Raw genomic sequence first — 14,706 nt, 5'->3', positions numbered from 1 at the left:
GCCTCTCCATGTCTCAATGATTGTAGACCGCATCTATCCAGGTTTTGAGGCAAGAATGATTATTTGCCATCACTGGCCTTGTGCTCACTTTTTTGAGAGATTGAGATCTGGAGCCTGGCTGGGCCACTCTAAAATGTTGATATTGTTCTCTGTTAACCAGTGGTCCAATGGTCCAATGCTGCCTATTGGGGTAGGTCTCTCGGCACACTGCCTGATCTTTTCCTCCAGAATCTTAATTTAGCCCCTTGTTTTAGTATTACCATTTACCATTTACCATTACCAGCCAGAACAAACATATTGGTCAAGAGAAAATCAACATTAAAACAAATATTTGCCAGGGGTATGAATAATTTTGTTCTTAACTGTATCTTGGCATATCTGATAGACTAGTACAAGAGTAATTAAATACAAAGAAAAAAGATGCTCCCTAATACAAAGAATTGTGCAGACAAAGTTGGGAGGGAATTTGTGGTAAATAATTATTTCAACAGGCATCATCTGGCTTTGTGGGCAGAAGTTAATGAGGAACTAGAAAAGTGTTCCTTTATCGCTGCAGGCTTTGAAGTCTCTCAGATGAAACTGGAGCCGTTTATGGGGCTGTTTAACACACAATATTACAACAAGCCGAGGTGAAGGTCACCTCCTCATGCATTGTGTGGTGTAATCACAACCGCCATGTCCATTATGTTTGTGTTATTGTTTTTTCATGGTGACTTATTCATGCTGATTTTCCTTGTGTAGATTCCCTTGCCAAGTAAAAATGTCTGTGTGTGTGTGTGTTTTTTTCCTCAATGTCACCGGGTTGGCGAAGAAGTCTCAGAACTCTCCTGAAGTCTCCTTAATCTCTCAGCATGCTGGCCCCACGACTGGTTTCAGCCGAGAAGTCCAACTAATGACAACATACTGGCTCTCCACAGTCTGCTGGACACTGGCCATTTGCCGAATACAGCAGCAAAGCACTATTTGAGAGGCCTTCGTTTAGTCCTTCGGAGAATGATGAACTGTATGCATTCTTCAGGACCTCATCAATCCCAACAAACTGCTCTGGTCCCCACTCAAGTGCTGACAGTGAAGGTTATGTTTGATTTGAGCTGTGACAAACAAACACAGAAAGTCAGTCACGCAGAGCCAAGCCTTCCTAGGCCTTCACCTTGAGAGCAACACTGAAGGTCATCTACCTTTAGCTCTTGATTACTCATTGTTCTGATGCTGTGTACAAGTTCTAGTCACACACAGAAGGCCCCAGGGGGCAATAATGAGGAGTTACCCATCACTCATAAAAACTCTATAGTGGCTCCAATGAGCTTGTTCCTCCAGTCTCATTACAAAGCCTAATTGGCTGTTTTAACCACAGGCACGTGTATATATAAGACTCCAATGCATCTGTTTCCGCAAGAGTCACCGTCCTTACTCAGGCTATGGAGAAGCCCCAGTCAGGAACCAATGTGTTCAGCCTCGGTCCGATGAAGGGCAGGTACTCCATCTCGTCTGCTGACGGAGTGGAGCAGGAGGCTCGCTTTAGCGTGGTCAGTGATGGAGACAATATCAGCTACAGCGCTAGCAGCGTGGCGTCCCGCGACTCCCGTGGCATGTCTGGATTTGACACTCTAGACGCGCCACCGCGGTACGAGTTCTACTCCAACACCGAAGTCGCCGGGAGACGTCGCTTCAGACCCTCCCTGTTCCAGCTGCACTCCCACCAGGAGGTCAGACTCTGTTTAGACTCATAACATCCTCTGACTACCAACCTAATTCTTGTTATAATTCATGTTCATAAAAGATCATCATCGGGAGGAACTATCTTTTAGCCTCATAACTTTCTGTGACAGTCAGTAGGCCTGTCTTGATTGTGTGGTACTGCCTACAGCAGAATTGTGCGGTAATCTAAAAAAATGCACTTGTATGCACAATAATGTTTTAACTTGACAGAGGTATCACAAAAGGATATTTAAAAAGTGTACACTGAATGATTAAGGGGCAGTGTATGGAATATAAACAATGATACTGTGACAGGATATACAAGCTGAATATGTTTAATAATGTAGTATAATATAATAGGCTGAAATACACAACTGTCTTGTATGTGGCAAGATACATACTGAACGTGTTAAATAACATATTATAGAATAGACTGATATACTGTATAGTATATGTTGTGTGTGGCAGGATAATTGCTGTCCTCCTCCTCTGTATGAGACCCATGGACCAGAAGAGACAGACAGAGAAAATATTCTAGAGGATGAGAAGGCTGACAAGCTAGCGCCAGAACCAACACGCTTTGGATGGGTGCAAGGTGTTATGGTAGGACATATTTGGGTTTCCACTATTAACGTCCACTGATTTTAAGTAACGTAGCCTAAAGTATCATGCACCTCTTTAGAGAGAACTGAATGTTTATAATAATTAGTATAATGTTAGAATATTATAATGTTTATAGTCCCTAAATGGTAACAGTATAACCCTTAAAATACATCTTGTAACAGCATGTAGTGGTGTAAAATGTCTTTGTGTTCATTCATTTTTTTGATCTGATATGTGAGGGTCATATGTGGCCTACTGGATAGGGGTAGCCGTGGCCTACTGGTTAGCGCTTTGGACTTGTAACCGGAGGGTTGCCGGTTCGAACCCCAGCCAGTAGAGCTGAAGTGCCCTTGAGCAAGGCACCTAACCCCTCACTGCTCCCCAAGCCGCTGTAGCAGACAGCTCACTGCATCGGGATTAGTGTGTGCTTCACCTCATTGTGTGCTGAGTGTGTTTCACTAATTCACGGATTGGGATAAATGCAGAGACCAAATTTCCCTCACGGGATCAAAAGAGTATATATACTTATATATGTGAGGATCGTTTCACCAAATTGTGGATAGTGAACAGGTGCACATGTTCTATACAAAATAAAACTTGTAATGACACCTCCCGCGCTCCATAAAACATGCTTCCATACAATTGTTATTTATTGTTCAGTGTAGGTGAACAGTTATCCCATAGCCTGATAAAAAAAAAAAAAATATTTAATTACTAAGCTGGAATGGTGGTTTATTTATTGCCTTGATAGGGAGAGAGTAGTGACCCCACCCAGCCTTGAACCTGGGTCTCCAAACCTGCAGCTTGACCGCAACACCAAAAAGCCAGGCTCTTTGATATGGCAGAGTGCATACTCTACCGTAGTGACAGCACTCCATCACATTACCTTCCCCTACAGGAAGCATGCCCATGTGCTTCACGCATACTGGTGTCCCTCACACAGCCACCAGCCGTACTTCTCCCATAGCAGGTTGTCCCGTACACTAATGCTACACGCATCTCTCGGGTCCCTCACACAGGGGTCAATCTATCCTGGGGGTCCCCTCATACGGTTCACCTCTGATGGCCTCACGGCAAGCAACCCCACTTTTGACACCATATGTTACCAAAGGAGAGAGTAGTCACCCCATCCACCCATGAACCTGGGTCTCCGTGGTCCCAAAACTTCAGCTTGACTGTAACGCGTATGGCAGTCAGAGTGCATACTCAACCATAGTGATGGCACTCCATCACGCCTATAATAAAGTTTTAATGCCATTATGACATTAAATCTATATTATGTGTTATGCATTTGATAATGATGATGCTACTGGCCCATTATTGAGGAAGAAATGTTTGATGTTGTATTTGTTCTTAAAAGTCTTTCACCTAAAAAGACACACAACGCAGAACCTGCCTCACATTTATCGGCCTATAGCAGCGAGTATGGAGCTTATGAAACTGATCTCTTCCCTACGCTTGTCTGGATGAGTTTGTATTTTGTCTTCAGATCCGGTGCATGCTAAACATCTGGGGTGTGATTCTCTATCTCCGGCTACCTTGGATCACAGCACAGGCAGGGATTGGTGTGTTCATCCGTTTATTCTCTCTCTCTATCTCACACACACACACACACACACACACACACACACACACACACACACACACACACACACACACACAGGAGACACAGTAGAGGCACACACTCTTTCACCATCTCTTTTTCTCTCTCCATCTGTCTCTTTCTCTTTTTTCATGAAAAACATTGATACTGTATGAACCCATCCACCTTTAAAACCTGATCAGAAACACTTAATCTCACCAGGCTAGGGGCAGATTTAGTGCCACAGTCACCTGAAGTCCAGCATCTGGCAGCTAGTCTAGGATAACGCACTGCTCTGATTACATGTTCCCCCTTCCCACCTCCCCACCTCCTCTCGTTCCCTCCTCCCCTTATCTTCTCCCCTTCTCATCTCACCTCCTCTCCTCCTCCTCTCCTCTCCTCCTCTCCTTCCCTCCTCCCCTCTTCTCCCCTTCCTCTCCTCACCTCCTCTCCTCCTCTCCTTCCCTCCTCCCCTTATCTTCTCCCCTTCTCATCTCACCTCCTCTCCTCCTCTCCTCACCTCCTCTCCTCCTCTCCTTCCCTCCTCCCCTTATCTTCTCCCCTTCTCATCTCACCTCCTCACCTCCTCTCCTCCGCTCCTCCCCTCCTCTTCTGCTCCTCTCCACAGGCCTCACCTGGATCATCATCCTCCTCTCCTCCCTCATCACAGGAGTGACCGGCCTCTCAGTCTCGGCCATAGCCACCAATGGCAAAGTCAAGGGTGGTAGGTAGTCGTCTGTGCAGTGCACACTACCACAAACCCATATCTAAAACCTGAATATCTAAAACATTGCACATAGATAGATTCTATAGACCCTTTCAAAATGTTCCTAGAGGATGAAACGTTCAAAACCAATGCAAATACTTTGAAATGAAAATTAATCAGACTTTAACACAATCCACAAAATATCAACTCTTTTATTTTATTTTGTTTGTTCCCAAGTTACTATTAGCGCAATATTGTTTTCTGTGCCACTGGAAATGCCTTAGGAACCCACATGTTTGTTTATGCAGTTGAAAAGGTCTATTGAGGTCGGTGTTGATGACGCACAGGACATTTCTTTAGCAATGTTGCTGGGCAACCACATAGCCAGTTCCATGTGTTCTGACTGAGAGATCATGAACATTTGCCTACTGATAATTAAAGTTCTCCAGAAAACAGAAAAGTGTTACCCAATATCAATGCAAACATGCTTGAACAACATATTACGGCAGCAACATGGCTGAGAACGTTGCCTTGTGTATCATCAGCCTAATAAATAACTGAATAAATACTATCTGGCACCCCACTTCAGATATCAGGACATTTTAAATATGTCCAAATGAAATGGTCCTGCAGTGAGCCCTCTCTGTGTGTGCGGTGTGGTGCAGGTGGGACCTACTTCCTGATCTCCCGCAGCCTGGGGCCAGAGTTGGGCGGCTCCATTGGCCTCATCTTTGCCTTCGCCAACGCTGTGGCCGTTGCCATGCACACTGTTGGCTTCGCCGAGACCGTGCTGGACTTGATGCAGGTGAGTACAGTTGAATCGCGCCATCCTTAAAATAAATAAAAAAAATAAAATAAAAAAATAAATCATGCTTTAGTGTACAAAATAAAGGCTTAGTGAATACAAAGTATGGAAAAAACAGCATTTGAAAATATGAGCATTTAAAGATATGAAATGTACTGTAAATGTTATTTATTTATTTATTTATTTGGGGATTTATTTAAGCCTTTGCCTGCTTTCTGTGCATTTACTGTATCTAATACAGGTGCAAACAGGCAGGATTAAGTCTATACCTCCTAGTGTGTAAGCATATAAATGACTCCATAATAAATACTATTCTGGTGTAATTAAAAATGGCGTCTGTGATTCGTTTTTTGTTAGTATATGAGCCCAACAATCAATCTAATCGCACCCCATTTACAGAGCATACGAACAGTTTTTTTTGCTCAAACACTAAATAGACAGCTATTAGGCCATTAAGATTAATTCACTGAATTTGACAGGAAATGTGCAGGATCATGGACTGCGCTTTTAAATATCACATTAATGTAGTGAAATATACTATTACCAAAGGATCATTTTTGCATAAATACTGTACAGATTCTCCTGGTTAGCAGTACCACTGAAGTATATTTCATTCACTGTGTCATTTCAGGAACATGAGACTGGCATAGTAGATCCTATTAATGACATCCGGATCATTGGCGTCATCACTGTCACCTGTTTACTAGCCATCTCCATGGCAGGAATGGAGTGGGAATCAAAGGTCTGTCTGGAAGACCATCTTGGGATGGGATGGGAGTCAGTTATATATCTATGTTATATGCATGTGAAAGGTCGAATGTGTGTCTGTGTGGGGTGTAGATTGGGTTTTAAAGTCAGGTCTACCATATTCTCAGGCCCAGATTCTCTTCTTCTTTGTCATCATGGTCTCCTTCGCCAGCTACTTTGTTGGCACGGTGATTCCCGCCACCCCTGAGAAGCAGGCCAAAGGCTTCTACAGCTACAGAGGTTAGATTTAAACAGTGTAGACCTTTAGAGTTGACAGCTTGACCCAGTGGGCTGGATACTCTGCTTTACACACATTTACAAGTACTAGATAAGATCTTAAACTTCTTGACACAATCATATATCTAAATTTAATGTATTCTAATCATAGAATTTCTAATGTAATCTAATCACAGAATATGCAAAGTCTATTAAAGCAAACACTAATACTCATTTAATATTTTGAGAACTTGTACATGATGTTATACATGACAACATATGCCTTATACAAAAATGAATGGAAGTGTTAGCAGTTGTCTAAGTAACACTAGCATACAGTGTATATTGATGAGTTATATCCAAAAGCAAATGTGGTTGTGTTCAACAGCGGACATCTTTGCTGAAAACTTTGTGCCGCGCTGGCGTGGTCCAGATGGCAGTTTCTTTGGGATGTTCTCCATTTTCTTTCCATCAGCCACTGGGATCCTGGCTGGAGCTAACATCTCTGGAGACCTAAAGGCAAGGGATCACTCTACTCAATCCACAATTTTTCAATCACATCTTTTCCTTACACACAATTTTTTTTCATACTTTCTTTCTTACATACTTATTTTTCTTTTCGGTCAAGGAGAATACTGAGACCAATGGAAAATTAAAGTGTGATAGATTTTTTTTTAAAATGACCGTTTTGTATATCATAAATGCTGCAAAAGGTTTTTAGAGTTCAGAAGGTTGAAACACTCACACACTCTTGAGAGCCATGGAAGTTTAAACACAGCATTGACACAAATATCAAATAGAGACTGCAGAAACCAGGGTATTGCTGGTCTGTTCAGATACACAGTTAGGAAACAGAATATTGATTTGGCTATTTGACACCAGTACTGAGTGTCCCTGCCTAAATGCCCAGTAATCCACATAATCCCCGCCTGCACCCTAGGATCCCAACATTGCTATACCCAAAGGGACGCTGTCTGCCATTTTCTGGACTACAGTATCCTATCTGCTCGTATCAGTCACAATAGGTTAGTCAACTGTTTCCATTTCATTTTAATCAAAAAAGGTCATCATGTGTGTGTGTGTGTGTGTGTGTGTGTGTGTGTGTGTGTGTGTGTGTGTGTGTGTGTGTGTGAGAGAGAGAGAGAAAGTTTAGATAATGGAAGTGAGTTCTACTATCTTAAATATCCAATTACTCTGCAATCCCATCACATGCATTTAATTCACTTTTAATTCATAAAACAATCTAATACTCCCTCCAGTGTAATACCAGCTGGCAGTAATCCTGTGTGTAAAATAGGGTCATGTGTGGTGCGAGATGCATCTGGCTACATCAATGACACACTGGCTGAGCCTTATAATAAAGAAGACTGCTTAGGCATGGGCTGCCACTACGGCTGGAACTTCAGTGAATGCATCTCCAACAAAACCTGTGCCTATGGCATCAGCAACTACTACCAGGTACCACTTATCACTGCCATCCACAAGGTATACTGTATAGGCAACACGTGGTGTCTACATAAGAAGACATAGCGCTGCTTTAATTATTTTCATTTGATCCCAATGGGTACATTACATATACAGAAAAATAACTTTAGATAGGTTGGAATGGAGAACAGCAGAGGTAGACTGAAATACATGTAAATACAGGGTGATAAATGGTACCCATCTCATGTTATCCTTAGATAGAGTAGAGTGGAGAGCAGGAGACATAAATGTCATATTCAAATGCAGTTTGATAAATGGTACCTGCATCATGTTATCCTAACATAGAGGAGAGAGGAGTGCAGGACATATAAATGTTAAATAGAGGGCAATAGATGTTACCTGTCCTGTATTAACTCCTCAGAGTATGAGTTTGGTGTCTGCATTCGGACCCCTGATCACAGCAGGGATATTTGGGGCCACACTCTCCTCAGCTTTGGCCTGCCTGGTCTCAGCACCCAAGGTTTTCCAGGTAATGACTCTACAATGTGTATTCAGACCTAATGTCAATCATGTACAGTTCATAACAATCATTAAATAGTACACAAAACCCCTGGGAATAACTGATTAAAGTAATAATTGAAGACAGCATGGCAGTCAACACCAGTTCAGTTGAATGCCAGATAATCACTTAAAATGGGAGTCATGGTAACCATATTGGACAAGCCAGTTTAAATCAGGCAAAATAAGGTCTGATCCAAAACTAATTGCAACATATTTTTTTCACAGTTTTTGGTGGAAATATGTTAAAATGAGAGCATTTTACACTTATGTTTTTTTTTTAGATTCCTAGAATGTGTAACCTCTCTACAATAGGTAATATTTGATTCTGGAACAAATGTAGCCTTCATGTGTCACAGCTCTAGTTCCACAGTCAAGTGCAGTCTGTCTGTCTGGAGACAGACTAAAATCAAGAGTGTTTTTGTTTCTCCTCACCTGCAGTGTCTGTGTAAGGATAACCTGTACCCGCTCATTGGCTTCTTTGGGAAAGGCTATGGGAAGAATGACGAGCCCTACAGAGCCTACCTGTTGACCTACATCATCGCTGTCTGCTTTATTATCATTGGTGAGATGGCAGTATCACCTCAAATTCTTAATTACATTTAAACCTGATTGCCAGTCTATGTGCTGTATGTCTAAACCTGTCTGTCTCGCAATCTTTCACTCAGTGTGTCACCCTTCCTGTCTATCAATCCCTTTGTGATTGGAACATTAATGGAGCATCACGTTTAAGCAAATCCTTAAACCCTTAAAGGAGTGACGGGAATGTTGGGAAATTAACATTCTAAAGAATATCTGGGTTCATTGAATTCAACATAGAATTTTAGAACCTTCAATTGTTGCGGAACTTAGAATGTTCAAAAACCTACACCTTAAGGAAGAGGTGCTCACATCTTTCTCTGTTTGAATTCCCAGCTGAGCTGAACACCATCGCTCCTATCATCTCCAACTTCTTCCTGTGTTCTTACGCCCTCATCAACTTCAGCTGCTTTCACGCCTCCATCACTAACTCTCCAGGTGGGCAATTCATGTATTTAGTTATCTATCATTGTTATAACTCCCATCATTGTTATAACTCCCATCATTGTTATAACTCCCATAAAGACGTATAGTTAATATATACAAATTTCTCTTAATAATAATAATAATAATAATAATAATAATATATATATATATATATATATATATATATATATATATATATATATATATATATATATATATATATTTATTATTATTATTATTATTATTATTATTATTATTATTAAGAGAAATTTCTCACCAGGCATCAAGATATGATCACATAATATGTAACTATACTACAACTAATCCCATACACACACACATTTATCTTCTGTCACACTGTAGCCTCTCTTCTGGGTTATGGTCTCAGTCTGTGTGTGATATGATTCACTGATGCTGCTCTCTCTCGTGTGTGTGTGTGTGTGTGTGTGTGTGTTGTGTGTGTGTCAGGTTGGCGCCCGTCTTTCCGTTACTTTAATAAGTGGGCGTCGCTGCTGTGCGCCATGGTGGCGGTTGTCATCATGTTCCTGCTGACCTGGTGGGCGGCACTCATCGCTATCGGAGTCGTGCTCTTCCTGCTGGGCTACGTGCTCTACAAGAGACCCTGTGAGACGACAAACACTCATGCATACCCACGCAAAACCACATCTCTCAGTTCCTGCTGCCAGGATCATGTCTTTTCCTGTCCCTATGTGATAGCTCAGGCTACTGATTATCCTTGGCTTGAGTTTTCATTTGAGACCCTACTGTTCACCAAACACACTCATCTCATATATATGTTCATGGGCTGTATGATATATTGCAGAGTTTGATGTATTAGTGTGATTAATGTCTTATTTGCTTAAACAGCTGTGAACTGGGGCTCCTCAGTCCAAGCTAGCTCCTATAACATGGCTCTCTCTCACTGTATGGGTCTCAACCAGGTGGACGACCATATAAAAAATTACAGGTACACACCACTCTCACGCCCCACTACTCCCCACCATACTCTCAGAACACAAGTGTGTGTGTGTGTGTGTGTGTGTGTGTGTGTGATATACTTTATCTTCACTTTGCTTCTCATTCATTCCCTCATCTTCATGTTTTTTTTTATTATTTTTTTTATGAGAGGTACATCGCCACCTCCCCTTGTCATATCACCAAACACCAAATCACACTAGTCTTTCCTCTCCATCTCTGTCCCTGACCCACCCCTGTCTGTCTCTGGCTTCCCAGACCTCAGTGTCTTCTCCTCACTGGCCCTCCTGCTGTCCGGCCTGCCCTGGTGGACTTTGTTGGGACCTTCACCAAGAACCTGAGTCTGATGATGTGTGCGAATGTTGTCGTTGTAAGTTTAAAAGCTAGAATAGATGATCTCTCACTGTATAAATGGTACTGTTAGTAGTTTTTTCCATGTCAGAGTCAGACTATAAAATATATTAGCCTGGGAACCAGACGAATCTGATTCCTCATTGATCATTTGTCTGGTGTTAGCCAGGCTATAAAAATGTGTGTAGACTTATAACAATCATACAGATTCTACAGATGTGACAAAAAGATGTCATGCGTAATATTTATGGTGCAGTCCATGATTTTTGGTCATGTTTCTTACTCTTTATTTCCTCAAACTGAAAACGTAGGTGCATGTAATATGCAGGGATATTGGAAAACATCTTTTCTTTTCAAGAATTACATCACCATTGTAGTTGCTCTACAAGCCTTTATGACAAGCAAAAATACTTTGAGGCATAGGTAAATGTTTCATCCAGAGCAAGCTTTGATGATGTTGGATGTAACCCAAGTTCAGCCCCTAAGGTTAGGCAAGGTTCTTGAAGTCTTTTTCATCTTCACCTGGAAAAACATTTTTTCTTTGCCCTGCCTCAGGAAAGTCCTTCTCCCGATGCTGTAGATTCTGCCAGCCACAGCTCTCACGTAGCCTGGCTGAACCAACGACAGATTAAATCCTTTTACCATGGAGTGGTAGCAGATAACCTACGCTCTGGCGTCCAGATGCTGCTGCAGGTCAATACTTGCCTTATGTCCCCTCTTGCTACAACTTCTATTATGTTCATCCAAGGATATCAGACACACACTGATGCTTTTCACACGTGTTCACAAGTTCCTAATGGAAACAAATAAAGTTATTTGAATTGAATTGGATATTTGATGGAATATGTGTTAATAAACAACTGATAAAATAACAATAAATAAATAATCTTTTTTTTTATTACAAAATGAAACTTGGAGCTGAAATGAAATGACCCTCACTTTCTGTTGTCTATTAGGGAGCGGGATTGGGACGAATGCGCCCAAACATGTTGGTGATGGGTTATAAAAAGAACTGGCGGAAAGACAAAGCAAGTAGCATGGACAGTTACATAGGCATCTTACAGTAAGTTCGTAAGACACAGTCAAACTTACAAAACATAGTAATTTCAAAACATTGTCAGATAGGGTTATGCAAGGCCCATGGTGCATCCAGGAGGTTTGGTATGCTAATATATCTGTGTTGCAGTGATGCCTTTGACCTTCACTATGGTGTGTGTGTGCTTCGAATGAAAGAAGGCCTGGACATGTCTTGGAAGATGCAAGCTCACGGTAAGCATAACAAGAGGAAATGAGGACTATTTTACATTTTCCCCTTTCTCCCTATGACTAGGTTCTAATCCGTTGCATAAAATGAAATGCATTATGCCATATTTCAAAATGCAAGAAGAGCAATTAATCAACATAGCAAATTGATCATAAATATGCATCACAAATGCCACAGACTGCAGCATTTCTTTGGATTTGAAATGTTGATGTGATTAAAAGTATGCTATAGTATGTTTCATTTTTATATATGGTATTTAAGTAATCTCAAACACATGCTCTATTTATCAGCTAACCCTGCATATGAGGCCCATCCAGAGCAAACAGGATCTCCCCCCGAATCTCCCTCATGCATCTCATGTACGTACAGAATTACCCACTGTTGAGTCAATGATGCTTTAGGGAGGTTGGTTATAGTTGTTTGTGTTGTTATAGCAACACCCTATAGGTTTAGGCCTGGCCAGTGAGCTGTCTTGTGGTGTTGTTTAGTTTCAGGCCCTGAGGCTTCAGTCATTCCCCCTCAGGCCTCAACTGTGTTCCAGAAAAAGCAGGAGAAGAAGACTATTGATGTGTACTGGCTTTCTGATGATGGAGGTGAACAACAATGAAAAAGAAAATACATAAATACACGTTATGTGTAAAAGTTTTATGTATAGAGCATAGACACAGACTGTGTGTAAGAGCACTCAGAGATTCAGTGATGATATTAGTTGATTCGTTGATTTGATTGGTTAAGATGTTCTCACAGCGAAAACTGTGCCACTGCTGTGTGATGTCCAGATGAGCCCAAGCCTCTGGTAAGATATGATTTTCTCTGTGCTGTCGGTAGGCCTGACACTTCTCATCCCCTACCTCCTCACCCGTAAGAAGCGCTGGGCAAAGTGTAAGGTGCGTGTGTTCGTGGGGGGAGATATCCAGCGCATGGAGGAGCGCAAGAAAGAGTGAGTAAACCATTAACAGTTCACACTACGTGCGTGGGAGTAACAGATGATGATGATGATGATGATGATGATGAAGACTACTGTTTCTGTATTCTGTATTCTACTACTGTATTCCATAATCTAGCCAAATGAAAACCATAAAATATTCTAAATACCCTGGATTAGTGTTGTATAATGTACGAGGGGCAAATAATAAGTACCTACCAAAAGAAAGGTGTAGAATGAGTTGTAGTCCTTGTTGAAAATAGTTAAGGGAAAAAAGGTCTTGGGCCAAAATATACAGTGTTATGTCAGCCTTAAGACAAAAATCTCTGCCAGTGCGATCCATTCCAGTTCATCTTTCACCAAATTTACAGTGAAGCAGTAAAGCTCTTGACCAATGAGAGGGTTCATTCAGCATGATGCGAGCTTCTGGCTACCCAGATTAATGAGAGGGTTCTCTGTGTTCTCTTCCAGGGTGATGAGTCTCATCACTAAATTCCGATTAGGGTTCCAGGAGGTCCTGGTTCTGCCTGATATCAACGAGAGGCCTCAGCCTGAAAAGTACGGTTCACACACACACCCTATCTTCCACTTGGATGACCATGCAGTAATCACAGTCAAATGGAGTCAGTAAAAAAACAAACACTTTCTGTCCTAACAGTGTCAAGAAGTTTGAGGACCTGATCGCACCCTACAGAGTGGACACAGTCACTAAGAGTGCAGACTCAGAGGCAGGGTTGAAGGACTATCCCTGGGAGGTGTCCACTGAGGAGATGGAGAGATATAAAGCCAAGGTGAGCCTAGACTTTAGTTCACTTAAATAAACCACCTGAGATATACAGAAGGGTTCATCAGCTGGTTTCACGCTAAACTCTCCTATGTATTTCAATGTCTCTGTGATTAAATTGATTCTTATGCATAATGATGTTTCTATGTTTGCATAAACTTTGTCTGTTTCTCTAATTGAGATGGATTCCTGTATTCTAGCATAATGTCATTCATGTCTTTCATATTTATTTTGTGTCTATATTTGTGTGGTATTGCAGTCTCACCGACAGATACGTCTTAATGAGATTTTGTGTGATTACTCACGAGAGGCTGCCCTCGTTGTTGTGTAAGTAAAACATCATACATACAAATGATTTCAACACAGAACTGTATTCATTAGAAAAATAAATGGACACGCTTCAAAAGATGGACCTCATATAGGAAGTACATGTTGTGCAGTTTTGGCCATGATTTAGACAGTTTAAGATTAAAACTTTGTGTGGTCTTTAACTTTAACCATACAGACAGACAGACTGACAGACATTCATTCAGGCAGGCAGACCGACTTTATTCATCCTGAGGGAAATTGAAATCTGTACACTTTCAAAGACCTGTGTCCATCAGAATCAGATGCCTCACCCTCTTTCTGCTGCGATCTTTAGGACCCTGCCTGTTGGCAGGAGAGGGATGTGTCCGAGTGCACTCTACATGGCCTGGCTGGAGACACTGTCACGTAACCTTCGACCTCCAGTCCTGCTCATCAGGGGAAATCAACAGAATGTTCTCACCTTCTACTGTCAGTGATCCCAGCTCAACCCAACAGTACCACAATCAGTCATTTGATGAGAACTTAAACTAGCCATTTCAATTTAATTTATGTCTGTAAATTGCAAGTTGGCTAGTGGTTGTTTAGTTAGGTCTAGTATTGTAAGTTATTACTAATGTCAAGATGTGGTGTAAACTTTTCTGGAACATATTCTTTTCTCACTTTTCTGTGTTTGTGTCACATGTAGGCTGTAATTCACAATGTATCTAATTAAATAAATTACTGTGAGTTAATATAAACAGTCTTGGGTTGCAC

The 14,706-nt window shown here is 41.5% G+C and overlaps 1 protein-coding gene across 1 annotated transcript; it reads left to right on the top strand.

Moving 5' to 3' along the window:
• Positions 1 to 1,409: 1,409 nt before the first annotated feature.
• Positions 1,410 to 14,690, top strand: slc12a3 (solute carrier family 12 member 3). Its single transcript, XM_048256652.1, has 26 exons — positions 1,410 to 1,706; positions 2,167 to 2,301; positions 3,791 to 3,866; positions 4,512 to 4,607; positions 5,255 to 5,394; positions 6,026 to 6,136; positions 6,270 to 6,381; positions 6,746 to 6,876; positions 7,298 to 7,382; positions 7,655 to 7,815; positions 8,204 to 8,311; positions 8,782 to 8,905; positions 9,256 to 9,357; positions 9,814 to 9,969; positions 10,213 to 10,312; positions 10,579 to 10,690; positions 11,227 to 11,364; positions 11,628 to 11,734; positions 11,858 to 11,940; positions 12,226 to 12,294; positions 12,424 to 12,528; positions 12,764 to 12,875; positions 13,332 to 13,418; positions 13,519 to 13,651; positions 13,904 to 13,971; positions 14,288 to 14,690. The coding sequence occupies exons 1-26, from the start codon at positions 1,419 to 1,421 to the stop codon at positions 14,427 to 14,429; spliced, it is 3,081 nt and encodes a 1,026-aa protein (XP_048112609.1). The 5' UTR covers positions 1,410 to 1,418; the 3' UTR covers positions 14,430 to 14,690.
• Positions 14,691 to 14,706: the final 16 nt, after the last annotated feature.

This window comes from Alosa alosa, chromosome 11 (assembly GCF_017589495.1).
Source record: "Alosa alosa isolate M-15738 ecotype Scorff River chromosome 11, AALO_Geno_1.1, whole genome shotgun sequence".
NCBI classification, from domain to species: domain Eukaryota; kingdom Metazoa; phylum Chordata; class Actinopteri; order Clupeiformes; family Clupeidae; genus Alosa; species Alosa alosa.
Note: the sequence above shows the minus strand (reverse complement) of the source record. Positions and strands in the feature narration are given on the sequence as shown.